This window comes from Paralichthys olivaceus, chromosome 1, assembly GCF_024713975.1.
Source record: "Paralichthys olivaceus isolate ysfri-2021 chromosome 1, ASM2471397v2, whole genome shotgun sequence".
Classification (NCBI taxonomy): domain Eukaryota; kingdom Metazoa; phylum Chordata; class Actinopteri; order Pleuronectiformes; family Paralichthyidae; genus Paralichthys; species Paralichthys olivaceus.
This window is the reverse complement of record NC_091093.1, coordinates 16,907,637-16,933,484: the sequence shown is the minus strand read 5'-3', so window position 1 is coordinate 16,933,484 and position 25,848 is coordinate 16,907,637. Positions and strand designations below refer to the sequence as shown.

Sequence of the window (25,848 nt, the reverse complement as noted above, 5' to 3'; positions counted from 1 at the left end):
ACTTCCATTGGCCGCCTATAGAATGAGGAAACAATCAGCCAATGAAATTGAAAAAAGTAAAAAAAAAAAAAAAAATCATGGTGCCAACCATCTGAGAACAACTGGGTTGGAATCACAGCTCACACTATGAACCCTTATTATTTAAGATTTAAAATATAAGATTTTATCATCATCGAATGATTTATGTAATTAACCCTCATGCCCGACATGCCTCCTCCTACCTCCTGATATCCCGTGCCACATATTTATTTCCTGTCATTAAAAACTGGGGTACCACGATTACCTGTCTAAGGTTCAGAGGGTAGAAAGCAGCTCTCCAATGACATCTTGTTCTCTATGTGGTGCTTTTACCCCTTTGATGTGAATCTGTGTAGAAATAGAAGACTGCACAAGGAGAACAATTTTATTTGAGGCAGCCTGTCTGGGGAGTTGGGATTTTTATTTAAAACTCTTTTCTCCCCTGATCAGTAAACAGGGAACCATCATCCCCTGTCTGTCATGTTTCTCTTCTCACAACTCTCCATTTTCACCTGTGCACCCAGGAATTCCTCCTCCCATGCCTGTATACTCTTCCCTGTCACATATCAATCCCCATATCCTATCTCCATCTTCACCTTAAAAGCACCGTACTGTATATATATATATTATGATTATACCAGATTTTTTTTTTACTGTGAATGTTTTTGTGCTGCACCCCCATCCTATTCGGTAGTTTATTGGTTGCTCTCATGTGGAATGTTTGTGCTGAGCCAATCGAATGTTGTGTTTACATTAAAGCCACATTTTTCCTAACGAGCCCAGTGTCCGTGGTCTTTGAGTCTGATTTCGCCGGAGAAGGCGAGAGTTTAAACACACGCTGACCTGCTTTAGTCTGCAGGTGTAACAAGGTTATATCAGGAAATTAGGCTGAACATTATGAGAATGGAATGCTTTATTTTAATGCTTCATTAACTGGTGAACACAGCTTTGTATTTAGTGTCAGAAACACGCATAAAAGATTGGGAACAGGTCTCACATGGCACTAGGGCAGCACTTGGTGAAATGTGGCGGATGGCAGGGATCAGGAGCGCTCCGTTGTGCCTCTCAATTTATTAGGTTAAAAGTGTTCCATCATCACAGACAAGGAGCTATTCATATATTGAATGACTAGGCTGGATCAGCTGTCTGACCTGCTTCTGTCAGTTTAATGGGTATGATGTTCATTACTGCTCTGTTTCACTCACTCTTCAGTCCCAGTGTGTCCTCGTTTCTCAGAACCATTCACAGGTTAAAAGGTTCCAACTCCTGCTGTCGTACAATTACACACACACACTTTTAATTACACATTTAGCAGAATATTCTCATATTTTACAGTTTCCACTTATTCTCCTGCCACGTAAACGCAAGCACTGACCCCAAATCAGCTCTAATACACACTGACATCAACCGGGTGTCAGAAGGGGGGCAGTTGGAAAACTCGACTGAAATCTCCTGGGAGAGAAAATGAGCATTTGTTTCCTACGTAAAAAAAAGAAAAGAAATCCCCAGCCATTTGCCCATGCCCTGCCCACATCCATTTACAGGAACGTGGATTAAACCTGGATTGTGCAGGGCGCTCTTTAGTGCAATGCATCACAAGGTGTGTGCTGCACAACAGTCACTGTTAACAAGCAGACCGGTTCAGGAGTTACAGTCTCAGCCTCTTGATATCTTCACTTCTGAAGTCGATACGCAGCGCCAGAACCTGCCGCACCTCGGCTGGCGTCAGCCGCCACGTCAGGGGGCCCGAGTTAGAGCCCCAGTAATCCAAGATCTCTGTAACCTGCAGCAGAAACAGATACAAGTGAGCCAGTGTGAAGCAGATTCTTCAGTCAACGTAGCACACTGGGTAAAGAGAAATGGTTAATTAATCACCCGCTCCAGGTTGAGGATGGTGGCCATTTGTGTGAGGCGAGCAAACTTATCCCTGATGGTCCAGGTGGTGACGGTGGTGAGATACGCAACAAGAGACCGAAGCTCTTTATCGAACTGCAGCCCTCCGAGCTACAACAGAATAATCAACATTGTGTTAAACATCTAAAAACATGGACATGCTATTTATACAGGGATGTTTTAATTAAAACTGAGGAGAATGAGAATGTATTTTGTGGTCTTCAGTAAAGAAAACACGGCTCAAAGCAGGATAGGCCAAAAGGAAGCACCCTCTCCTGCAGACCTTCCTGGTCTCATTAATAAATCAGGGCTGGAGGCTTTTCATCTGTGTCAGTGATGTGATGTGATTTGATGTGATGCACAGGGAGCTCGCTGCCACCTGGTGGCTGAGCTCAGCTCCTCACCCTGCTGAATGAGCATTTGAGGACAGTCTTCTCCATCTCTATTGATATCAAGGTGGTCATGAGGCTGGTGAGAGTGTCGTAAATGACAGGAGAGAGGGCCATCTGGTGAAAAATCAGAGCAAAGAAAAGGTTCAAAATAGCAAATAAGAGAACATGTTTTCAGAAAATATAAAAACCAGGCGCTCGAACATTGCAGATACCTTGAACTCTGCCATGAGCTGCTCCAAGTTAACGATGAGCTGCTGCACCCAGGGATCATTAGCTTCATAATCATTAAACTCCTCCTGTGAGGAAGAGCAGCAGTTACAGTGACGTGTTTTATCGACCTCTGGTTTATTTGTGTGCAGGATTCTGAGATCATTACCTCCTCTATGTTATGTGAGATTGCCAGGAAGCTACTGATCCATGGTTTGACCTGAGGCTTCACTGCTGTGGTGTTTAACTCAGTCAGACCCTCCTGAGAAACAAAATAACGGGGAATCAAACTGTGAACAAACAGTGTCTCATCGTAACATATGTGGTTCTACACGGCTAGCATCGGCGAGATTGACTCTATATAAAGATGGATACGATGACAGGTCAGCAAAAAGAATCGAAATCATCTTGATTGCGTCCTGGAGAGAATTAGGTCAAAATCCTGCCTCCTCCAATTTAGTGGAAAGTCAAAATAACGTCAAACAAATTGTCTCATAATTGGTCAAGTGTGTGCATCTGCAGGACCCCGATACATCGTCTCCACACAATAATCACTACTGATCAGATTCTGGCTCCAAATGACGTCGATAGCGCAAGATCCTGCATCCTGGATATTTTAACTTAATGTTTTTACAAGGGGAGGAAGTGGAGATGAGTCGTCCATCTTTATATACAGACTATGGTGACTGTTAAAAAGTGTTGGAATGAAATCCATATTTTTTCCCCCATTCTGCAGCACCTACTATGTAACCCTGAGAAGTGTGCATGTGTGTGTGCGTCTAACCTGTAAGAGATCCTTGAACTTTGTGGATGTGTTGACGAGGTCGGACAAACAGCTTTCAATCTTGGCTTGCTCTCCAGAGAAGCCACCCTGACTGAACAACTTGGAACAATCGTTCTGCAGAAGACAATAGAAATTTGTAAAAGTCAATTTTTCAGCAACGAGCTTAACTCTGCACAATGTGATGACTATAAAAAAGGCAGAGTGTTGGAAAGACGATAATCTTACCTCTAGATTCCTCTTTAAAGTTGTGATATTCTCACTGCACACCTCAACATTATTCAGAGTCACCTGAGATAGAAAGAAACAAAGTGTGGATTAGTTCGTACAACCAGTTTGGTTTGTTTAAAAGCTGTTTTCTCCTCAAAGCTGTGAGAAAACTTGTGTTACTCTTCAATCCCATAGTTTAGTAATTAGCGGTTGGACATTTTACAGCAGCACAGACCTGGTGGGGACACAGGCCAACACAACTGACCCTAAGTAACGTAAACGTTCTGTTTCCACTGGTAATTTAGTTTTATCTCTTGAATATTTATAGCTGTTGTCATAGAAGCCACACACTAAAAATGAATAATGGTAACTCTTTGTTTTATGGGTCACATATTTAACATCTTGAACAAAATGATTAGGGACTTAACAGCCACTAACACTTTATCTTTTTCCCTTATAATCAAGAGTCCAATCGTGAAGGACTTTGCTGGATATTATCATGTAATTTACAGATAAATATCAGCTATGAGGAAACTGTTATTATAACAACTTCTGGCTTTTTGACAGCCTCCTTTGGTATTACATGATATACGTAAATAACACCATAAACAGTTAAGAACTTGTGTGAGGGTTTTCTGGCATCAACAAAAATTTTTGTAAGAAAGACAATCTGATATTTTTCTCATTTGTTTGAAAAGAAAACAGAAAAACTTGGCTTCAAAGGTAAAACTAGTACACAGCCATAAACCACAGTGTCTCTTTGTTTCATTTGACTTTTGACAAATGGGTTAAAAGGTTTTTGAAGTAGTGCTCCCTTCAGCGGAGAGTCATATTTTAAAAATTAAAGAACTTCTTACATTACTCAAATCAGAGATGGTTATTCATGCATTTTACCCCTCACTTAAATTGCACCCGCTCTCTTTACACACACCATCAGTTTTCTCTCAAACACTGTTTTGGTATTATTAAAGCCAAATTTTTTTTTATCATAGACAAACTAACTTTTATTTTCTAAAAGAATAGTGGGTATACAAAAGCATGTGTATGTGTGAATAAGACATAACGTGCATCTTACCAGAAACGCAGCCTTAGCGTGTTCAGCGCTCTCGATGCCCATAGTGTTGAACTTGCCCTGTTGCAAGCTGCTCTGCATCAGACTGACTGCACTGCTGACGCCACGCTGGATGTCCTGAAGAGTCGTCGCCGGGAAGCCCTGCCGTAGCTTATTGTACAACACCTCCCTGACAGGTGAAGAGAGCCGTTTACATGGACTAAAACACTTGGGACGGAATCATTCCTATACAATATGCTGTTAACATATTTTTCTTATAATAATCACAGAGTCTTCCTACAGGGTTCATTGTAAGCTCTATTTCAACTGATTTGTATGAGGTTCTTCATACTGTGTCTGTGTCGTCCCTCTGTGCAGATTATTTCATCTTTAAATCAGTAAATAACAAAGTTGTCCATTTTGTTAGTTGATATTTCTGTAAAAAATAAAGAGCTATTATGTTAAAAAAGATTATAATAGTCATCTGTATATATAGTGATCTATTTGACCCAGGCAGACCTCATCACTAAAAGTGATTTCCACTGTGAAAGAGTGGTGAGCACCTGAAGTCCGACTCCAGCACAGAGTTAGCGTGGTTGATCATGGCACACAGGCAGTCGATGCTGGAGCTGGACAAAGCTCTGCTGATGCACTTCTTCACAATGTAGAAACAGTCGTCCACCATACTGGAGGTCAGCTGTCCCTTTTCAGACGTATCCATAGCAACAGCCTGAGGAAAAAAAAAACACTTTAATACAGTATGACAGTTTAATACATTCTGATAAGTCATTATTAGATTCTACTTTATTATTATTTGGGGAAATATTTATAATAAAAAATGTCATGTTATCTACATGTGTTGGCTTCTTTTTTAAAAGGATCATATGGTTATTTCATTCGAACTAGGTATTCATCAACTCAATCACAGCTCCATCAGAGGCATGGGTGTGTTTTGGTACTAGAGAGTAATCTATATTTTATGTTTTTTCCCCACAGTGGATGTCAGATCCAATATATAAACCTTGAATTATACAAATAACTGTATAAAAAGCTGAGTAGTACCTTGTTTACAGACTCCCTCATGTAATATTCTTCCATTGGAATATAGAAGCCGATCAGCTCCTGCATTGTTGTACTCAGCAGACAGTGTTTCAACAGCTTCTCCACATTCTGCTGATGTTCTGTTCAAAAATCCGAGAAAACAATATTACAATGGAGTCCACTCATTGTAATGTGATCTCAGACTTGTCTTTGTTTCAATAATCACACGTTCATATGAATCTACCCTGTGTGATGCTCTGAACGTCTCCAACTTCAAAGTCAGCCATCATGCGGCGCCGTAAAAAGCGCAGGTAGAGCTCTGACCGTGCGTTCATCAGGGTAACTTCTGCCAGCACAGGGTCCAGCTCCCTGTTCATGTGAGACAGAGGAATGAACAAACACCCTACAGAGACAAACATAAATGGTAATAGAGCATGTTGCTGAAACACTCAAATACCTGGGCTCAATTCTCTCTCCTGGCATGCTCTTCATCATGCTGCTCTGCACAATCTGGAACTACAGGATGGAACAAGGTCACAGTAAGTACAGGTTTGCAGTTAAAACACAAGCATGCTCAGGGCCCCCTTGTTTGCATGTTTGCAGTTTTACCATTAAAAGGGCTTTTTCAAAGATTCTAGTGACCTTTGATTTTTATAGCAGGTTCATGATTATCACCAGACATCTTTCATAGTCTGAAGAGCTACACATTCAACAGTAAAGTGTGGGAAGAGTATTCAAGTTAACTCTATTCAAATCGATCTTAAACTGCATTCAAATAATAACGTTTGCTGGATGAGAATAAAGCGGATCATTTAACCTGATAAGGGCAGATTAACCTGAATTAGAAGAGCAGATGCCTTTCTAACCTTGTTGTGGTATCCTCTCTGCTGGATGAACTTGTCAACTATTTTCTGAGCCTGTCGGTCACATTCCTGCTGCAGGTGAGTGATGAGTGTGTACAAATGCCCTGGACCATAATACGTCTCAACTATAGGCTGATGAGTCTCAATGACACGAGCAATGCCTGTAAACACACATCAGTGCATTAGTGGAGTTCGCACCAGGCAATAAAAGAAAAAGATTATACAGAGAAACACACTCAGTATCAGGTCTGTGTTCTCACCTTCCAAAAGCAGCGTCAACGTGTCTGCAAAGACAAGCAGTGCTCTCTTCTCACCCAGGTCTCCTCCTGTAGCGAGAAGCAGGTTTTCTTCGGCTTTAGAGGCAAGCTGTGTGGGTGAGTGTGAAAAACACAGAGAATAAATATTAGTTTCGTCTGATCAGAATCAAAACCATGCACTGTAACATATCTGTGACTAGCGCTGTATAAAAGACAAAGATATTTGATTTAGCGATCTCATGTTACCAAACAGGACTCCAAGTGTTTTCTCATTTTGTTTTAGGAACAGAAACATGTATTTACAGGATTGAAACAAGCTAAGCATTCAGCTGACACCAAAATACATCAAGTGTAACATCCAGATGAACTGAAATTACAAGTTTGAATTTACAAGCTACAAACAGGAAGGAGTGTGTATGTTTTACAACAGTGAATAATAATAAAATATTAGAGAGTAAAAGATGCATTTTTCTCATAATCTGTTATTTCAAAAGGAGACACATTCTAAAACTGCATCTGGATACAGAATCTTCCACTGATCGTCATAAAAATACACATAAACAACCCAGGATTACAGATGTCTGTCATTCATATTGAGGTGTTTAGAAATCCATAGAAGCATATTGGATATGCACCAAAAACTAAAAAATTACATATGGCTCCAATTTTCAAAATTGTAGATTGGATTGAAAACTCAAAAACCTCTTAAGAAGTAGTAGGAGAATAAAAGTGTAGAAAATACTTTTTAATAACTAGATTTACTCTTTGAGGAATTACAACCAGCAACCCTCTTACCACAAACCTTTGCCACACTTGAGCAGGTCTCGTGGAGTTCACAACTCACCTGACTGCAGAGATATTGACCGAAGCGGGCGAGGCCCTGTTGGTGGAGGCCCAACAGAGGAAAGATCTTGAAAAACCTTTCCACCTGCGCGATATCAACTGCTGCTACAGCTTCATCCAGCTTCTCAGCAACTATAACCTTCAGCCTCTGCTCTGCCTCCTGCAGCATGACCAGGCTGGCATCCACAGCACTGCCTGTGGAGACATGAGTCTGTCAAGTGATGGAAAAACATGTACAGGTAGCTTGCAGAAGTCAGTAACAGTTTGAAAAGCACTACTGTTTTTCTATTATTATTATTATTATTATATTCAAAGTGAATATTGTACAAAAAATCTTCAGTGCAGCGTAAGACTTTATACTGAGCAACAATGACAGAAACTTATTGGGGTTCATACTTTCTTCTCCCTGCCTGCTCAGCTCTATAACAGACTGGTCCAGAGAAAGATATCGATGGATGTGGGCAGCAGCCTGCTCAAAATCCTCGTTACGCAGAGCTGTCTGCACGCCGTCTGTGCAGAACTTCAGGTCGAGGATATCATCAGCCCGCTGGATGACGTTGTACAGCCGAGTCTAAATATAATTAAATAAGAGGTGCTTATTAATGCAGTGCCGTGATAACTAAGGTTATAGGGTTCAGTTTTTGTTGTGTGGTGAAAATCAATGAAGGTTTGTATGTTATGATCACTTATATCAGTCCACATAGCCAAAAAAACTCTCTTCTATAAATAACAAGAGTCATGAGAGTGTTCTTACCTTTGCCAGGTCAAGCTGTCGGACTTTGCGGCTCACGTTTTCAGCCAGGCTGCAGGTAAATGTGATCATGCCTGACAGTTGACTGGCGTCTCCTCCGATCAACTGCAGGTTGGGCCTGACAATATAACAGACCAGATTTTACACAGCACAGATCATTTTATTAAGCTCACAGACTGTAGATGTTGAAGCTCAAATCAAAGATGATTAGGATTTTATGTGGCAACTCTCTAATCTGTACAAACTGTACCCCATCCTCTGCAGTGCCAGCATCTTGGTGTTTATGGTCCCTTCCTGTCCCACCAGTCTGTCCAGCTCAGCCTCCACTTCTGTCTGTAGTGATCAGAACACAAAACATTTCACAAGTCCCATTAATTGAGTCTCAAAAAAAGATATTGATTATTCAACAGCTAAGATCTGAAGGATCTATGCTGTGAAGATCTGTACTTGGCTGCAAATTGATTTTTAAATCAACATAGGGATACATTTAATTCCAAAGAAATTATTCAAAATTCCTATTTTGCAACATCGATCCATCCTTCATATTTGATTAGATTGTGTGTTTTAAATGCAAATTCCTAAATATAAAAATGTTGAATACCTGAAGCTACCAGATAAATACAATGGATTAAAGTGGAGTCTGAAGTGAAGTTTTAAGTAAATCGGTACTAGTATATAAGGAATGTATTTTTGTTGTTTCCTTAATATCAGGAGAACAACGTTTAATCATAAAAAGATTTTTTCAAAGTCCAAATATGATCCACATCCTGGAACCTCTCCGTAGTGTTTGACAGGTGCTGTTGGGTATTTTGTACCCAGATCATTTGGTGTCACCCCTGTCTTCCGCATGGTGTACACACAGTGAACAGACTGTGACCCTGACCTGCAGAGACAGTCTGACTGTTTCCTGTTAGTTTATAAATGATTTGTTCAAGTTGTTCCTGGTGATGGAACCAGCAGCTTCCTGGATGTTTACGTGGAGTGACACGGTGATCGTGTGAACACGTCACCTCACCACCGCTAAAGGGAGGATTTGAAACGAACCTCCTCCGCGCAGAGCTGCTGGTAAACTCCCTCCAGGTCCTCCAGCTCCGTCAGCCCACAGATGGTGTCCATGCTGATGGAGGACACCGGGCCGGAGTCACATCTTCTGGCCGCCACGGCTCCACTGTCCGCCATCTTCCACCACAGCAACACCGAGCCTGAGGGAGGACTTCCCCGGATACGAGCTGTCAGGCAGCGCTGCTTCGTTCAAAGAAGAGTCACAGAGGAGAAGACGCTGCTTTTTCACGACAAAATGTCGGTGAACGCGTCTTCAAACACTAAAATAACATTTTCTTTAAGCGTCGATACCATAAATTCAGACGTCACCATTAGAGACGAGCTGTGGCAGCACATACGGTACCTGACTAGTCAAACTCTGGGTTAAGCGTCTATTTTTTACGCATGCGCTGTACCATTTATATTTAAAGGATCCGTTCATGCATTTTCAAGTCTGCTTTGAAATAATGTCCCTGTTAATATGAAGCTTCAGTCCTGAGGTGATCGAAACTAATCTGTTATCTTCAAATCTTAGTCTTTATATACTCATATACTGCAGTTGGTTAGGACCTACCTAATATGGGAAAGTAGAATAGTGGACAATATTTCCTCTTGTTTACGAATGTGTTAAGGGGAATGCGTCTACGTCAGTGTCTTCTGCATGTGTGGCTCCGCTCACTAAATATCAGATTGATATAAAAATGTTCTTTGTTCATGCTCACCAGTTTCTGTAGTGGTTATCACATTCACACGTAAGGTCCCCGGTTTAAGACCAGGTGGAACCTGGTTTTCTATTTTTTTTTAAATTTACTGTGACATATTTATTGTGTCTCTGTCAATCAGCTTATACTTCAATATCTCCATGCACACACATACAGTGACAGCTTTATACTAGCTCTGCTGGCTTGTGAATGCAGGGTTGGAGATGTTTGTCCTGGTTCATATTCATTTATATTTCATGCCAGTGATGTCAGGTCATCAATCCATTGACTGTATGTTTCAAAACACATTTGGATGAATGACCTTTAAGTGTTTGAAATAGTTCCATGGCGTTTATAGAAAAGCTGAGTTCAGTCATGTTGTAACACCATCAGGAGGGTTATTGTCCTCTGGAAAACGAGAGAAGCTCTTCTCTTTCCTGCTGAAGCTCTTCACATTTCTTCTGTAGCTCTGTCCTTTCTTTCTTCAGCTCTTCTCTCTGTCTGCCCAGTTCTTTGGCTTCCTCCTGCTGCGCTTTCCTCAACGACTCGATTTTCTTCCACTCTGCAGCTGCCTCTCTGGCATCCGCTGCACGTACCTTCTCGAGTAGCTCCCTCTGATGGTCCAGAGCCCGGGCCTCCTCTTTCTGCGTTCTCCTCAGTGCTTCAATCAGCTCCTGCTCTCTTCTCAACAACCGTTTTTCTCCTTCAAATGCTCTTGGACATGGCAGCACACCTGTGGGAAAGATTACAAATTCCTTCAGGTCCACATTCTGCGGCTGGCTAATTTACAATACAAAGTGTTTCTATCAGCCAGTAGCTTATTTGGTCAGTCTCTCCACCCCCTCTGCTAACGTGCTATTTCTGTCTGCATCGGGGGGGTGTCTGTAAATTTAATCCACATGTAACAAGACAAATATTTAGTAAAATATTTACTTCTAAACCTGTAAGAAGAGGTAATTATTTATTTATTATTTACAAACTCTGACCTCTATATACTATAAAAGCTGACCTGACTGCTGCCTCTGCTCTTTGGAAGTGTCACCATTGGTGTTTGAGCCATGTGAAGACTCTGGTGGAAACGGTTTCAGCCCGTCAGCCACGAGCCTGGCAAACATCTCCGGGTGTCTCTTCAACATGTGGCGACGCAAGTTGCTGGTTCCGCCGCCTTCATTGCACTGTAACTTCTTCATGCAAATGAGACAGCGAGCAGCGTTCAAACTGTCCAGATGCTCAAAGTGCCTCCAGATCAAACTACGCTTGTGCCGGGTACATCTTACAGGATGGTTATCACCATCATCAAATGCCTGTCTGTGAGCAGCCTGTCCTGCTGGATCTCCCTGTGCAGCCTCCTGGACGCCGGTAACAGAGGAACTAATGTCAGATTCATTCACAGTCTCGTGCATGTCAGATTCTCCATCCTCCAGAGCAGATTCCACTAAAAAAGAGGAAATAAAGGGCTACATTCAGATACAATCTTACAATTTGACACTGTCAGGTTGTGTTTGTCTGACCAACAACAATCCAAAACTTCACTGATCTCATAACACACTACATTGAACTACACCAAACCAAATATAAGAACAAAAACTATACAAAATATCATGCTAATAAATATAAAGTGTTGTACATAATATATATAAAGCAAAGTTCCATCCATCATGTAATGTTTGCAGCTGGATGTGTCCCACTGCGGTCAAGTGAGCAGACGTTCGTCTTTTCGTGCCCGTACTACAGAATGTGTAGCAAATGCATGTAGTCCATGATACGGAGCGAGCAAACCTATTACTATAAATATGCTTGATACTGAGTGAGTGAACAGTCAGGATGGTCCTGAGGACAACTGTATCAGCCTTTGTCAGAAATTATGGATCAAAGAGATTTTACAGTAGCAGAAAAGATTGTCTCGCTCCGTATCATGGACTACCTGCATTTGCCACACATTCTGTAATACGGGCGCACTTGAAATCAGGAAAGGACGAACGTCTGCTCACTTGAGCGCAGTTCTGTCCCGACACATCTGTAAACTAACCCACGGAGGAGGTGCTGTACCAGAGCAGAGCTACTCACTGTCCGTGTGCGCCTCCTGGTGGCCGTTCCTGTTCGTGTGGACAGCCTCAGACGCTCGTCCCCTGAACTTCTTGCTGACCTCTCCGGGATGTTTGAGCCGCAGGTGTCTCAGCATGGACGTGGTGCTGCCCTGCTGTTTGGACTGGAGGCCGCTGCACAGCAGACACTGCACCGACCTGGAGTTCACGGATTTAAAGAAGCGCCACGCCACGCTCCGTTTGCGGCTGGTGACTGCGGCTGCCCCCGCCCCGCTCCGGTCCATTAATATGTCTCTGTGCTCTGTTTTCTATTGAGCCAGTTTCAATGTGTCAACACAACCGTGTTAGCTGCGATGCTAAGTTAGCCTGAGCCAGTCTATGTTTGTTGTGGTTACGTCATATCTGCGCCATCGTTTTGTTTTTTTTCTTCTTCTTCTCCTCATATAATTTGGCCGTGTAGACGCTGTGAGGCACACTGCTGCCCCCCGCAGGATGGAATGTAATTAACACGCTTTATATTTTCTACCCTCAGTCATGCAGAAAATGTAAAACTGCTTATATTGAGCAATTTATTCTTCTACTACTTGTTTTTTACTTTAAATTATACTATGATGTTAGCAGCTACAACTAAGTGCTATTTTGTATTTAGTTATTTTTTCACATTTCAACATTTTGTTTGGTTAAACTTTGACTTATTCACAAACTTAATCAAATACTGTTCAAATACTGTTGATGAAATGTTTTACCAGCCGCATGCTACAAAGAAATTGGGAGACTAAGCCATTTCTATAAATCTGTGAATAAAACCAACAATAAATATTAACACGTGAAAAAAGTAACCATTTATCACTTGGTTAATAAAAATAGGTCAATATATGGCTATATAAAATGCAGAAAAAAAACACTTTTTACAGAATAAACATGTAGGAGGGATGGTTTATGTTTATGTTTGACATTGCACATATATATTTATTTCTAAATTTTAAGTTCTATATATTTATTTTAATTCATATTATTTTTTAATAAAGTTTATGGTTAAACCATAGAGCATCAGGCCTATATTACTAGTTTTGTGTTTTAATATATGTGGATATATATCAGCAGATATATGGGTAAACATTAATGGGTAGAATTTTATTACTTCCGCACCCAACAATCAATCAGGCTCTAATGTTTAGGGTGCCTGTAAGTAAAGATTAGCATTCTGCTTGCTAAGTCTAGAACAACACTGGCCTGGGCAGGAACATCTGATTTAGAAAGTTTTGCATGATTTTAAAAATGTAATGATGTTTTGAACAATTCTCTTTTTAAAAGAATTTTGCTGGCATGTACAGATAAAGTACATTTTCTAAAGAAGAAATAAACCAAGGTCTGACCAAAGGCACTAAATGAAGACAATTGTATTTATTAAAGGAAATGTTTGTCAGGCAGATGAACAGTAAAGTTACCCAACTTAAACACATTATGCTCAAAAAGCCAAATTATCAATTAAAACAACATTTAAAGCGAAACAAGATAAATATAATAGCTTTTAACAGAAATTCACACGCTGAAAACACAAACACTGAACAGAATGAACTGAGGGAAACCTTCTCCACATCAAAACATAAATAAATACAAAATGTCTTCCTTAGACAGACAAATGTAAAGTCAATTTTTGCAGTGAGCTGGCTGGTACAAGCATTACACTGCATATTAAATAGGTGGCATTTTATCAGTTATCAGTGCAAAAAACAAAACGAATACAACTGTCAACAAGATGGTGAAAAGTCAGTTGGAATGTATTTTAAAAGTGGTGGGTTATGGATCATCCTGCAGGCAAATGTAGTAAAAACACTAAATGTAAACTTGATTCAGGGTTTTTGTAAAGCACTGTTAGGAAAGCGTGAGGTAAGTGTGCATCTGTCTTTAATATTATTTAGGATATTCAGCAGAACCGAGATGCAGTGTGCGACTAGAACAACCGCAGACTAACACTTCCTGCCTCGTTGTGTAAACACGTTGGAGAGGCACGCATTTCTACTCTCACGCGTCAAATCCAGTGGTTCTACTCAATGAACAGCTCAGCAATTATTCAGGGTGACGGTTGCAACAAGGGGGGGTGGTGGCCCCGCCCTTTGGATTTATACATCTGTTATAACTTTAAATGCATAGACTGCATAAAACTAAATCTTGTAAAAAACAAAGGATTACTCCAACACATGTAAACAATTATTTTTTTTACATTTTAACTCTGGCTTTGTATTAAAAACTTTGACAGTTGAACAATGAAAGGTCGATTTTTAGGACAAACCTGTTCCTGCCTATGTAAATATTCAACCTGTTACTCCACCTATAATCTGTCCTATGTGTAAAATCAACAGGCGGCTGGTAGTTCCCTCCTTCAGTCAGTTTCAGTGGTTAAATAGATGACCACTGGTGACAAGAAAACAGGTACCAACAATCCTATAAATCCATCTGAGCCAATTCACCGCTGTCTCTACGTATGTTGTTTGTTCCAAACAGTCAATATCGACCCAAATAAAAACTAAAAACAGGGAATCTGTGTTCCACAACACCATCCTTGAAGTCATGTATTTATTATGGCTCAAAATTCTGAGATGATGCTGGTGTGGTCTGAGGGGTTTAAATGTTTTTGATACCGTGAAAACTTGTGTCTTCTAAAGTCCGCAGCAAAAGGTGTAATCCAGCTCACCACAGCTGATACGTCTATAGAGCAGGAAACTACAACTTCATACTTTCTCTGAGGGCTTACACAGTTTGAGTGATACTCTAAAGTTTGATTTAAAATGAGGTATCACTTTAGGAAGGGGGCATTTTCAGGGGCAATGCTACAAATCAAACATTCTATTATTCCTTTCTCTACATAGCTTATTGTGATCCCTGGTATTTCATGTGTGTCGTGGCAGTTCATAACATAAAAACTTACAAGCCCTTCTTGAAATATTTTCAACAATTTGAATATCTGCTTATTATTATGCACTTTCTTTAAAAAAACTACCCAGCTCCAGTATTCTTAGGCTGATCTCCACTGGTTTGTGATTTGCATTCTGATAGTGATCCTACTGCAGCCAGAGAAGGATTTTGTTAGTCAAATCATCCTCATGCTTTGTTTTTCACATTCATGTCCGTGGTAAACACAAAGTGCTATTGGTGTTGGGAAAACATTAACACCCAAATATTTATAAATATATTACGTTCAGTAGAGATTCAAATGTTGGACTGTAAATTACAGTTAGATTTTAACCTCTCACAGTGTCTGTGCTGGACACAAACATTTTGTTAGTGGTGATTTACTTCTGTGATTCTCAAAAATTAGTCATGACCCAAAATTTTGCAAAAGGATGTTAAGCCAGTATTGCGTATGTACTTGTGCACCGGGTTAGCATGTCAGGCTGTTTTTTCCATAGACTTCCAACTCTTCACCTGCTGCTTTGATAATTTTCCTAAGAACTCATGAAAAGAAAAAAAAGAAAGAAAACAACATTCTTGCATATCTTAAGGTACTTATTTTGATTTCTACATTCATGTACCCACGCAAACTGCTTAAAGTGAAAATAAAGTCCATATTGAGATATTAACTTGTGTTTGAGAGCTGAGCAGTTTGATTTGGGCCAATATTTGACAAAGGTTTGGTGATTTAATAACATGTGCCACATTTCAGTCTTGTTTTGCTGGAAACTGCAGCCATGACTCCATGAGTTAGTTCAAATGTCTCATAACGTGAAAGAATATCAGATCAGATCATCTACTTTTTTGGCATGTGGACTTTGGCACACTTTAACTAAAAACTTTCTTTTGAGAATCTGAATAATGGAGCTGTGAAAGACAATTTAGTGTAAAAGCAAATAGCAACTGTGAGGGTACAAACATCTACGACACAATTATATTCTCTCGATCAAAATATTGCGATCAAAATGTGAAAATACAAAGTAGTCATGTGTATTAAATGTATACTGCCAAAGCAGCAGAATTAACGGAGCGACATTCAGAGCCCAGTTTAGTCAGACATGTAGTAGATGCACTGGTTGTATAAATATAATTAGTTCTTATTTCTTTGCAGAGCCTCACACAAGTTGTGGTTGGGATCCGGCTCCTGACTCATGATCTCAACACACTCCCATTCTCCGCTACAGCTGGACCGCTTCACGGCCTCCACCACCGTCTGCACATACAGACCATCCTCAAATGTTGGTGCCATGGCAACTGGTCCTTGCGCCCATGACCTGCGCTCCTCGTGAGCCTGAAAAGACTCTCTCAGTGCCTTTACCATGGAGCTCAGCCCCCGCAGGTGAGGCAGGGGCATCTCCTTCAACTCTGGCCCCACCCACCCACTGTCCCCTAGCAACAGCTCCTCACCGTTACTCCCGTTGCGTTGACCATACAGTTCTGTGCCTCTGGCAACCAACCTCCCAGTGGATCCAACTACCATAACCTCGTGCACGAATGACCCCGGCATGTTGAAGTTCAGGGTCACAGTGCAGCACACACCACCAGAGCGAGAACCAGTTCCACCCATCAACATTTGGAAGAAGCAAAAATCGTCACTGGTGACGCGGCGGATGCCTCGGATCAAACCATTCTGTTGTACAAAAGTCCGCAGTAAGCCGTGAACGCGCTGGGCTCGGGCACCAGTCAGGTAACTTAAAAGGTCGATGATGGCAGAGCCGACAGTGTGCAGACCACCTCCTCCCATCAGCTCCTCGCAGGTCCAGCCGTACGACTGGTCCAGGAGGCTCGGGCCATAGACCCGAACATCGCACACCTGCATTTCACCCACATATCCCTCCACCAGCAACTGACGCATTGCAACAAAGGCTGGCAGGAAGCGTAGGGTATTACCCATAATGCTGAGCAGCTGGGGATAGTATCTGGCAGCAGTCACCATCTTGAATGAATCCACAGCAGTTGCCGCTTTCTCACACACAACATTCTTACCTATACCTGCAGAGAGAGAGAAACGGAAAGTTAATTTCATCAATAATATCTCAGGTAAAGAAAATAAAATTCAAACTTATTTAAAATCAAAGACATAGTCTTCCCACGTAAACAACTTTAATAATTTTTGGTAGTTTAACAATTAATTTTCTTTCAAATATTCTTACATGTTACAGATAAAGGTGGTGAGCTTCGTTTTAACTCATTCTGATTCTTAATTTGCCTTTAGTTACTATGTTCACAGTCAGTTTCCATCTCAAATCACTGATTTGATTAAATTACACTAAATTTTTGACACTTTGAGTCAAAACTGATTCAACAGCTCTCTGAACAACAAAGTGTACGTTTTATTGCACAGGGCTTTTTTTGGAACTACCTTTGTTTTAGCTAGATATATGTTTAAAATGGCAACAGTTTGGGTTTTGAGGTATACTGAATATAATTTGAAGGTGTGAATTTGATGCCTCAGTACTTCTCCACACAATGGAGCTGATGGCTTTTCTTGGCACAAGAGTTCCTCCGGTTTGGTATGAGCAAACAAAAAGTCAACTTTCCCATGTGTTAGCAGAGGGTGTTAGCAGAGTGGGTGTGGACAGTTGTTATCTGTGGGGCAGCCTTCACTACCCCTTCGAATCAGTGTATCGTGGATAAATCCTTTGGTGGGACAAACTCAGGAAGTTGTAACTAAAACAGGAAGCTGAAGTCAACACTCAGGAATTCCATCAGATACAGTAAGTTAACTTTACAGATTTATTCTCCTCTGATACAGTGTGTTGATTATTGCTTCAGTTTTACAAGCAGCAAGAAGATGTAAATTCACTAATGTGTTTTTTCCCCTCTGATTACTAAATTTTAGCTAGATCTCAAGCATAAACCCTGAGAAATATATTATAGAAGAAGTTTTTCAGTTTTAGTAGAAACGTCTTAGTGAGTACTGTCATCATAGACAAAAAATTCAGATCAGTTCCACAGCTGAGCTGCCACGCCCAGCTAAGTCAGGTCGCTTTTGAAGTTTTTGTGACTCAGATGCTCATAGAGTGTAAGAGGAATCTGAAATATGAGGCCAGAACCTGGTGTTTAGGGAAGAAAATGTTATGTTTTTGATACACCCCAAAAAGAAAATCAGCTGTTTATCAAATAATATCCACCGATATTCAGTGTTCTATGTTTTATGTATGTTTTATGGCTTGTAATAGACTTGCATGTATGCACAGATGTTAATTGTAAACGTGTAAGTTTACACACTTATGTGTACAAGCTTGTTGGACAGGTCAACCTGGCAAAAGGAAAAGAGTCTTGAAAAGAGTATGTTTATTCACAAGCTCTCACCCAGTGCTTTGACAGCAATCTGCCTCGTCATTGAGGGAGGAATATAGATGCAAACGAGGTCGACATCCTGGTGCAGCAGGACGTCATCAGATCGGCTGGTGTGAAATGGTATTCCAAGCTCCTTGGCCAAGCAGCGTGCCTCCTCTTCGCTTCGGCCCCAGAGCGCATGAACCTCAAAGCCCTCAGCTTTCAACAGAGGGACCAGCACCCGGGCTGTGCTCCCTGTGCCAAACACACCCACTCCTGGCAACATGGCAGCGCCATTCACTGTGACCTCAGCTGAGAACCACAGTCACACTCTCCAACATCCTAGGGGCCTGGGATCCACTTGTCTGTCACTGTTGTCTGAAAATCTAGGTGAATTTACCTGTACAAAAAGAGCAGAATATTAAAGCTGTGTAACACGAACAAAATCCCTTGTTCATCCAAAACAATAAAAGTATTTCCTGGGTTAAAATTTTTGTTGCTTTTAGAAATAGAACCACAAAAAACGTTACTCTCTTTATAGTAATGTGGAAACAGGACGGTACAAAATGTGATTAAATCTATACAATACTCTTACAATACCAAAACCACACTTCCCTCATGGCACAAGATCTACATTATTGATTTGATTTATCTCCAATGACTAGTGACTCTACCAACAAACAGGACAAACATGTCTGATGGAGGCTCAGACCAGTTTTTTTATCTCTAGTCTCTGACAGCCACTTACATTCTGTCCTGTTACAAAGTCAGCATGCCATTCCTCAGATTTCCCACACCCACCAAAAGTCAACGTCATCTCTATCCCTGCAGTTCTTGTAATTTATGACTGTGTGCGTGTGTCACCTAATCCATGTTAAGTACTCATTCAGTAGGGTTTTCAAACAAGACAAAACCTTATAAGGTTCATTCTGCTACTTGCTCACACACTTAAATATGAAATACTGCAGCTCAGCTGACCTGAGGCCCTAACTCCTCCTTTACCTTTGGTGATTTCCTGGTCTGACTCTTTTGAACCTGTAAGCCCTGTGTGGATTTCAGTCATCCGAGGAATTGTTGTTGGACTAGAGCTGGCCTGTGTGGTCAGAGCACCCGTTGGTGGAATTAGACCTACAGCAATCAGCTGATTAACTGATAAGTAATGTACTGTACAAACATTGCCAACTGCATGTATGAGGAAATTACATCTGGTATTTTCCTACACAGGGAATATTCATGTTTTGAGGCATCTTGGTGGTAGTAAACTGCATCGAGCTGGAGGACGAACAGTTTTGTTTAACTTGACTGAGGAATAATGTTGTGAAGCAGATATTTAATAATTATAATGATTGTGTTATGAACATGTATTTGTGGGAGAAGAGTTGATGTTGAGCTGTGTCCCACACTGTGTGTTTACCTGTGCACCTGCATCCCCCTTGTAACCAGAGCTCAAACAAACACACTCTTACAAGACTGACAGCAGTTTAACAACCCCCATTCTCTCTGTCACACACACACACACACACACACACACACACACACACACACACACACACACACACACACACACACACAGTGAAAACCTAGCTGTGCTGTGGGTCAGATAACAAAGCCACGCCACACTGGTTTCGCTGCTTGGATCGATAATAGCTGGAGATTAGCGACAATTACTGTGATATCACAAACAGAGAAAACGGCCCACATGTTTTATATAGTCGTATATTAGTAATGTGCTCCGGACGTAGCCACGGCTCCCACTCCTGAGCTAGCCCCACTCAGCTGCTCCACACTGGCGTTATTGATAACGCTAGCTAGCACGTTCAGCTAGCCGGCTAGCGAGCCGCAAAAGCCAGTCAAAACAAACTAGCAACAAACACTCGGCCTTCATCTTCGTGAGTCTGTAGAGTGAGAGTGTGTGCGGACGGTACAGACACAGGGTGAGGGGGTATCTACCTTCAGGGACGAGCAGCAGCAGCAGCAGAGGCTCCGGTGGAGCTGGGAGCTGAGTCGGGCGCTGCCCAGTTGCTAATGGTAACTTCAGGACGACAGGCAGCAGTGAGGGGGAGCCGGAGATGGTGTAGAGGCTGGAGATGGGTCACCACCGGAGGACTCACACACACAGGCCAACACGCCACAGGAAAGAATGAGGGACAAAGTGAGCGTGTGAGACGAGTTGTTTTAATTTAGAAACAGATGACATCTCTTTGAAAAGCACAGAGGCCGTTTTATGCGTGACTTTTTTATTTCAAAGGTAAAGAGAGAAGTTAAAAGACAAAACTACCGCAGAAAATGAAAAGATAGAGACACAGAACGATTACAGGTAAACACAAGTGACCACATAGAGACATCAAATGACAACAGGCACACAAGACGACTGTGGAGATACACAAACACACCACACAGGAGACATTTAATGACCACACAGACACTCAAAAGACAACAGGGAGACACAAATGACCACATAGAGACATAAAATGACCACAATGACACTCCACACTACTACAGAGAGACATAGAAAGACCACAGACACACTCAAACAGCTATGGGGAGAAGAAATCGACCACTAAATGACCAGTACAACTCTGCAATTGACTACAGAGAGACACAGAACTACTAAGATACACAAAGTGACTACAAAGAGATTCAAAACGATGACTAAGAGTTAGAAAACAGGGCTGTGAAGCAATCATTGTGTTTGCTATACACAACAACACAACACATGTCATTAGTTTGTTTTCAAACCATTCATGACTGAAGGTGTGCCCATGGAGCAGGGACAGTTGATCAGGCGTTACCTGGGCGTTACCCCATGAGTTAGTGTGCTGGCCTCACTTGTTTTTATATAGTCTATGGACAGCATTGGTATTCTTGACAGACACATCATATATTAGAGACATCATTATATCCAATTTCTTTTATTATCAAAAAGCTTTAACATGACTAATCTACAATGACAGTGGCTCCAACACACGACTCAGAGACCTTGTGAAATGACATTAATATTATGTAATTCATATATTATTATCAATAGTTTTATCCATTCTAGTGCAAACATGACTCTATCAAGATACAAAGATGTTGATCAGTGGATTATGTCCAGATGTGTCTGACAGGTGGGGCAATGGCTTTATGGGAGTCATAGAATATATTACAGTAACACAGAGGGCTCTATGGGTCCATCAGGTGGCTGATGAAGGTTACTGCCACAACATGCTGCTTCAGATGGCGAGAATGAAAAACCTGGACTGGACACACTTAAGATATGGTTTAATATTTCCCTTTAAACTTCTGACACTCTGTCACATTTAAAATGGACAAAATGGGTTTTACTTGCCTTGGATGTTTGATGTGAAACTGTAAAAAGTACAATAAATCTTCAGACTACACCTTGGCTAAAAAGATGGTCTAAGTGAAGTTGCACTTCCATGTAGCACTCTGTAGTTTGGCTTTTTTGAAGCTAATGTACTTACGTGATTCTTGCTGTTTTGGGTTTGTACCATCATGCTTTTGATAAAAGCATCAGCTAAAGGATATGTATAAAATTTCCAACACTGTTTTACTTGGCAAGCAGATGTATTTAATATCCAAGATTAAAATGGCACTGATCTGTATCACAGGAAATACATTCCTCAAGTTGCTCTAAAGTCTGCAGAATATAAAACAGCCTGTATAAATTTATAAAACGGAGTGGGCCTTTTCTCTTTTTATTGAAAAGTGTTGATTTGGATTTTGGAGCACACAGTATTTTTATGTTATAGTTAAAAATAAAACTTTTTTTTTAACTTTTACACAACACTGCAGCTCCTCAGTCAGCTACCCTGAGCGAGCTGACACTTTATTGCATGATTATTAATTTGTGATAGTATAATATATGACAATAAATCAATCACAGGGAAGCAATTTTGATACTTTAGTACATTTGCCATTTTCATGTGTTGTTAAAATTGTGGTTGTATTTGAGGGAAGACTTCTGAATGTGCCTTGCTCTCTGCTGCGTTTCCCCACTCTGACCAGCAGGGGTGGTAGCGCGCTAACGGACCCGGACCAGACCTAGACCGGAAACGCAAAGCCTTGTGGTAGTTTTAGTTCTCAAAGGGGGACGGGTGAACACCGAGAAGAACAAAACCACACATTCACCACCATAAATAAAACTGCAGCCTCTAATCCAGCATAAAAACAAGCCCCGGAAGAGTTCGGGTGGATTCGGTCGTCGCTCGGGGAACATCGGCTCAGTTTTGGGTGAAAAATAAACAGGAAGTAGTTAGCTTTGTGGGACGTGTAGTTCCGCTCGCAGGCCGCGGAGCTTGACAACAACGCGCAGAATAAAGAAACAACAATACAATAATCGAAGCTTCGCCCCCGAGACTTCACCTTCACCGTCGGTGCGGAGGTAAACATGCCCGGCTTCACCTGCTGCGTGCCCGGCTGCTACAACAACTCGCACCGGGACCGGGACCTGCGCTTCTACACGTTTCCTAAGGACACGGCGCTGAGGGAGCTGTGGCTCAGGAACATCTCCCGGGCCGGGGTCAGCGGCTGCTTCAGCACCTTCCAGCCCACCACGGGGCACCGAGTCTGCAGCGTGCACTTCGCAGGTGGGAGGAAGACATACAGCATCCGAGTTCCGTCCCTCTTCCCTCTGCGGGGCGTGAACGAGCGCAGGAGTCGGCGGGGCAGAGGCAGGAAAGTGTCCGCGGGGGTTGCTGCCCCCGGCGCCGCTGCGACCTCCGGGATTGTCATCACCAGCGTGCTGGGCAACACGTCTGAAGGAGCCGAGGGCATCATCGGGGGCGAGGCGACCGACGACACCATCACCGTGGTGCAGATCGGCCAGAACGGTGAGTACCTGGGCACTGCGCGGCTGCCCGCTCCGTCGGAGGGGACCTGTTACACGGCGCCGATCACCAGTGGGGACGAGCTCACCGCGGACGACTCGTCGGTAGATGCCGCGTCCATCCTGCACCAGCTGCCGATGCAGTACGTCAGTGTGACCAGCAGCCCGCTGGACCACTCGTACTCGCTGACCACCGGCACCACGTCCACCGAGCTGCTGCGGAAACTGAACGAGCAGCGGGACATCATCGCCCTGATGGAGGTGAAGATGAAGGAGATGAAGGCGACCATCCGCCAGCTGCGCGTGGCCGAGGCCAAGCTGCAGGAGGAGGTGCGGGAGCGGGACCGGCTGCTGTACGGCAACTCGGTGGCTTTCAGCGTCCGGAAGAAAGTGTGATGGGGGAAACATCACCGGAGACCACCCGTTTAAGAGACTCGGACTAGCGGAAAGAACACCGAGGGGGTTGGAGACAACAGATCCAGACCTATTTTGTATAAAACCACGAGCGATGACAATTTATTTTCATCAAGTAGAGCTGATTTTTCGTAGGCCTGATGTTAAAACAGTTGGCTGCCTAGTGTATGTAGCTGATAGTAATAAGCTCATTGCTAATCACGTTCAAACCTGACAAGTCCACCACTGACCTGCAGCCCAGCTAAGGTCAATCACGTTTCATTCATTCAGCAGGTTGGACGGACTTACTACATAATTACAACAGAACTGATGCTAAAAGCTGCCTAGTTGCATTTAAAGTTTTTCTCCTGAAGCTTCTCTCTAACACAGTTTTAACATTTGAACTGAAACTCGGAGGTTTGTGCAGGAAATCTCTCATTGGATTGTAGAGGTCATAGAAGGTGCACCACAGTGAAGTTTCTAAAGGATTTCATTTTGTAACCAAAACACTATTCTTGGCACACTTATGGTGTTGGTCATAAACCATGACTTTATCTGAGTTGCCTTCAAAGTTGTTTTGTTTTTGTTGCTGACAACATCTGCATGACCAGAAAAAGACTTTAATGAATCCTGAAGACTTGAAAGCGCACGCAAAAGAATGAATCCTACTAAAGGATGTTTGTTGCATTAAGTCAATTTCGACTTTTTTCCTTTTACTGAGGAAATCTTGAGAGAAGTATCAAGAAAACCTTTTTCTCAAGATACTTTATGCAACTTAAATATGTACGTCTGTCTCCGAGGTTGTTCAGCGAACCAGCACCTGTGTGATCTGTGTGATTTATTATTGTATGTGCCTGTTTGTGGTCAGATTGTTTTTCTCTCACACAAAACATTAGTGGCTGCATCTCTCTGTCCTGTTCATGAGTGTTTCATGCACTGGAGGTCAGACACATTTCTGACTCTTCAACTTGATCCGACAGCTATGATCTGCCCTCATTTGGAAGGAAATATAATTTTGAAATGGCACTGACTCATTTCAGATGTGTCCTGACTATGTCCAGTGTCACAGTAACGAAACGAAACGAAAACAGAGTGTAGGACAGAAGATCCTGGTGTACTTAATGTTTTTACCTTTGAGTAAAATCTCATGGGGCTGCACTGAGGGCTTTTGTTTGGACTCTTTATAGGAAAGATGAAATAAAATAAAAAAAAGAAATGTCCTGTGGCTCCAGTAATTTCTATTTTCAGAAACTATAGGAGTATTTTCTCCAGCTCTTTTGGGATGTGGATGAATAACAATTGTGTTATTGTGTTATTTAAAATCCTCAATCATGAAGATGTGAATGGAACAAATGCATAAACTTGCACATCAAATCAAACATTATGTGAGGCTGCTCAGTAACAGATGACAACCAGTACTTAAAGCATCACTGTGTTAGGTTTCTGAACAAGATTTTGGAAGAGATGATGTGATTTAATTATTGAAATTGAGAGTTGGCTAAATGCCCCCAAAATCGAGATAGCAAACTAAACATTGCACACTGTTATTATGATAGAGCATGCTATCTTTTTCAGGTTGGTTATTTTGATGGAACAGTTGAAAAATATAGAAAAACTGAAAATAGTCTATATTTTTTAAAGCAGCATATTGTCATATTTAAAAAAAAAACGTGAATTGATTTGATGTTTTGAATTCATCAGTCACTTAAGATAATTCATCTGCTTTTGATCTTGTCCAGTCGTGTCAGCTCCATGGTTTCAGTGTGTTCTCATACAGAGCAGTGTAAGGGATAAATTGTAACTCTCACAAACAAGTGGTAAAGTGTGTTTCTTATTGCAGGGGGCTCTGTCAGATGTTGCAGTATGATTTTGAGCCTCTAGATGGCGGTGTGATAGAAACCTGCAGTTAAGCCTCTGTTCAGCCTAATTTGCTTCATCTGTCTGTCTGTGTTTGTTGGCAGCTTTTAACACCATTAGCTGAATTGTTGTTCATATTAAAACCCTGAAAGGTTGAACGTCACAATGTGAAACTAAACCTGTGACGCAGCTCCTCAAACCCAAATTTAAAAATGTGTAATTTTAAACACCAATTGTGATAATGTGTCACATGAAACAGAGAAAGAGGGGAAGGCGGGTGAATGGATAGATGGAGAGCATTGGAGAGAGTGAGGATCCAGATCCTAATCTCATCTGGATTTATTTTTTTTTACTCTCAACAGTGTTGCATAATGCCTTAATCCCGGGCTGTCAATCAAACACAACTTTATCTTCCCTTTCTATGGCTGCAGTCGTTTAC

At 41.7% G+C, this 25,848-nt stretch overlaps 4 protein-coding genes across 4 annotated transcripts; 1 reads left to right on the top strand and 3 right to left on the bottom strand.

Moving 5' to 3' along the window:
• Positions 1–913: 913 nt before the first annotated feature.
• cog4 (component of oligomeric golgi complex 4) lies at positions 914–10,063 on the bottom strand. The gene is made up of 19 exons (XM_069523439.1): positions 9,352–10,063; positions 8,558–8,640; positions 8,311–8,425; positions 7,953–8,127; positions 7,558–7,751; positions 6,717–6,822; positions 6,460–6,617; positions 6,051–6,109; positions 5,838–5,962; positions 5,615–5,733; positions 5,116–5,282; positions 4,577–4,742; positions 3,520–3,582; positions 3,295–3,408; positions 2,680–2,772; positions 2,516–2,599; positions 2,316–2,417; positions 1,894–2,022; positions 914–1,801 (listed from the first exon to the last, which is right to left on the bottom strand). The coding sequence occupies exons 1-19, from the start codon at positions 9,484–9,486 to the stop codon at positions 1,667–1,669; spliced, it is 2,322 nt and encodes a 773-aa protein (XP_069379540.1). The 5' UTR covers positions 9,487–10,063; the 3' UTR covers positions 914–1,666.
• Positions 10,064–10,135: 72 nt separating this feature from the next.
• LOC138407459 (uncharacterized) lies at positions 10,136–13,477 on the bottom strand. Its single transcript, XM_069523470.1, has 3 exons — positions 12,117–13,477; positions 11,059–11,484; positions 10,136–10,782 (listed from the first exon to the last, which is right to left on the bottom strand). Exons 1-3 carry the CDS (start codon positions 12,376–12,378, stop codon positions 10,448–10,450), a joined length of 1,023 nt encoding a protein of 340 aa, XP_069379571.1. The 5' UTR covers positions 12,379–13,477; the 3' UTR covers positions 10,136–10,447.
• A 2-nt stretch (positions 13,478–13,479) lies between these two features.
• On the bottom strand, positions 13,480–22,401 carry gfod2 (glucose-fructose oxidoreductase domain containing 2). Its single transcript, XM_020098818.2, has 3 exons — positions 20,279–22,401; positions 18,362–18,728; positions 13,480–17,038 (listed from the first exon to the last, which is right to left on the bottom strand). Exons 2-3 carry the CDS (start codon positions 18,612–18,614, stop codon positions 16,137–16,139), a joined length of 1,155 nt encoding a protein of 384 aa, XP_019954377.1. The 5' UTR covers positions 18,615–18,728; positions 20,279–22,401; the 3' UTR covers positions 13,480–16,136.
• A 320-nt stretch (positions 22,402–22,721) lies between these two features.
• thap11 (THAP domain containing 11) lies at positions 22,722–24,768 on the top strand. The gene has a single exon (XM_020098820.2). It carries the CDS (start codon positions 22,722–22,724, stop codon positions 23,553–23,555), a length of 834 nt encoding a protein of 277 aa, XP_019954379.1. The 3' UTR covers positions 23,556–24,768.
• The last annotated feature ends 1,080 nt before the right edge of the window (positions 24,769–25,848 follow it).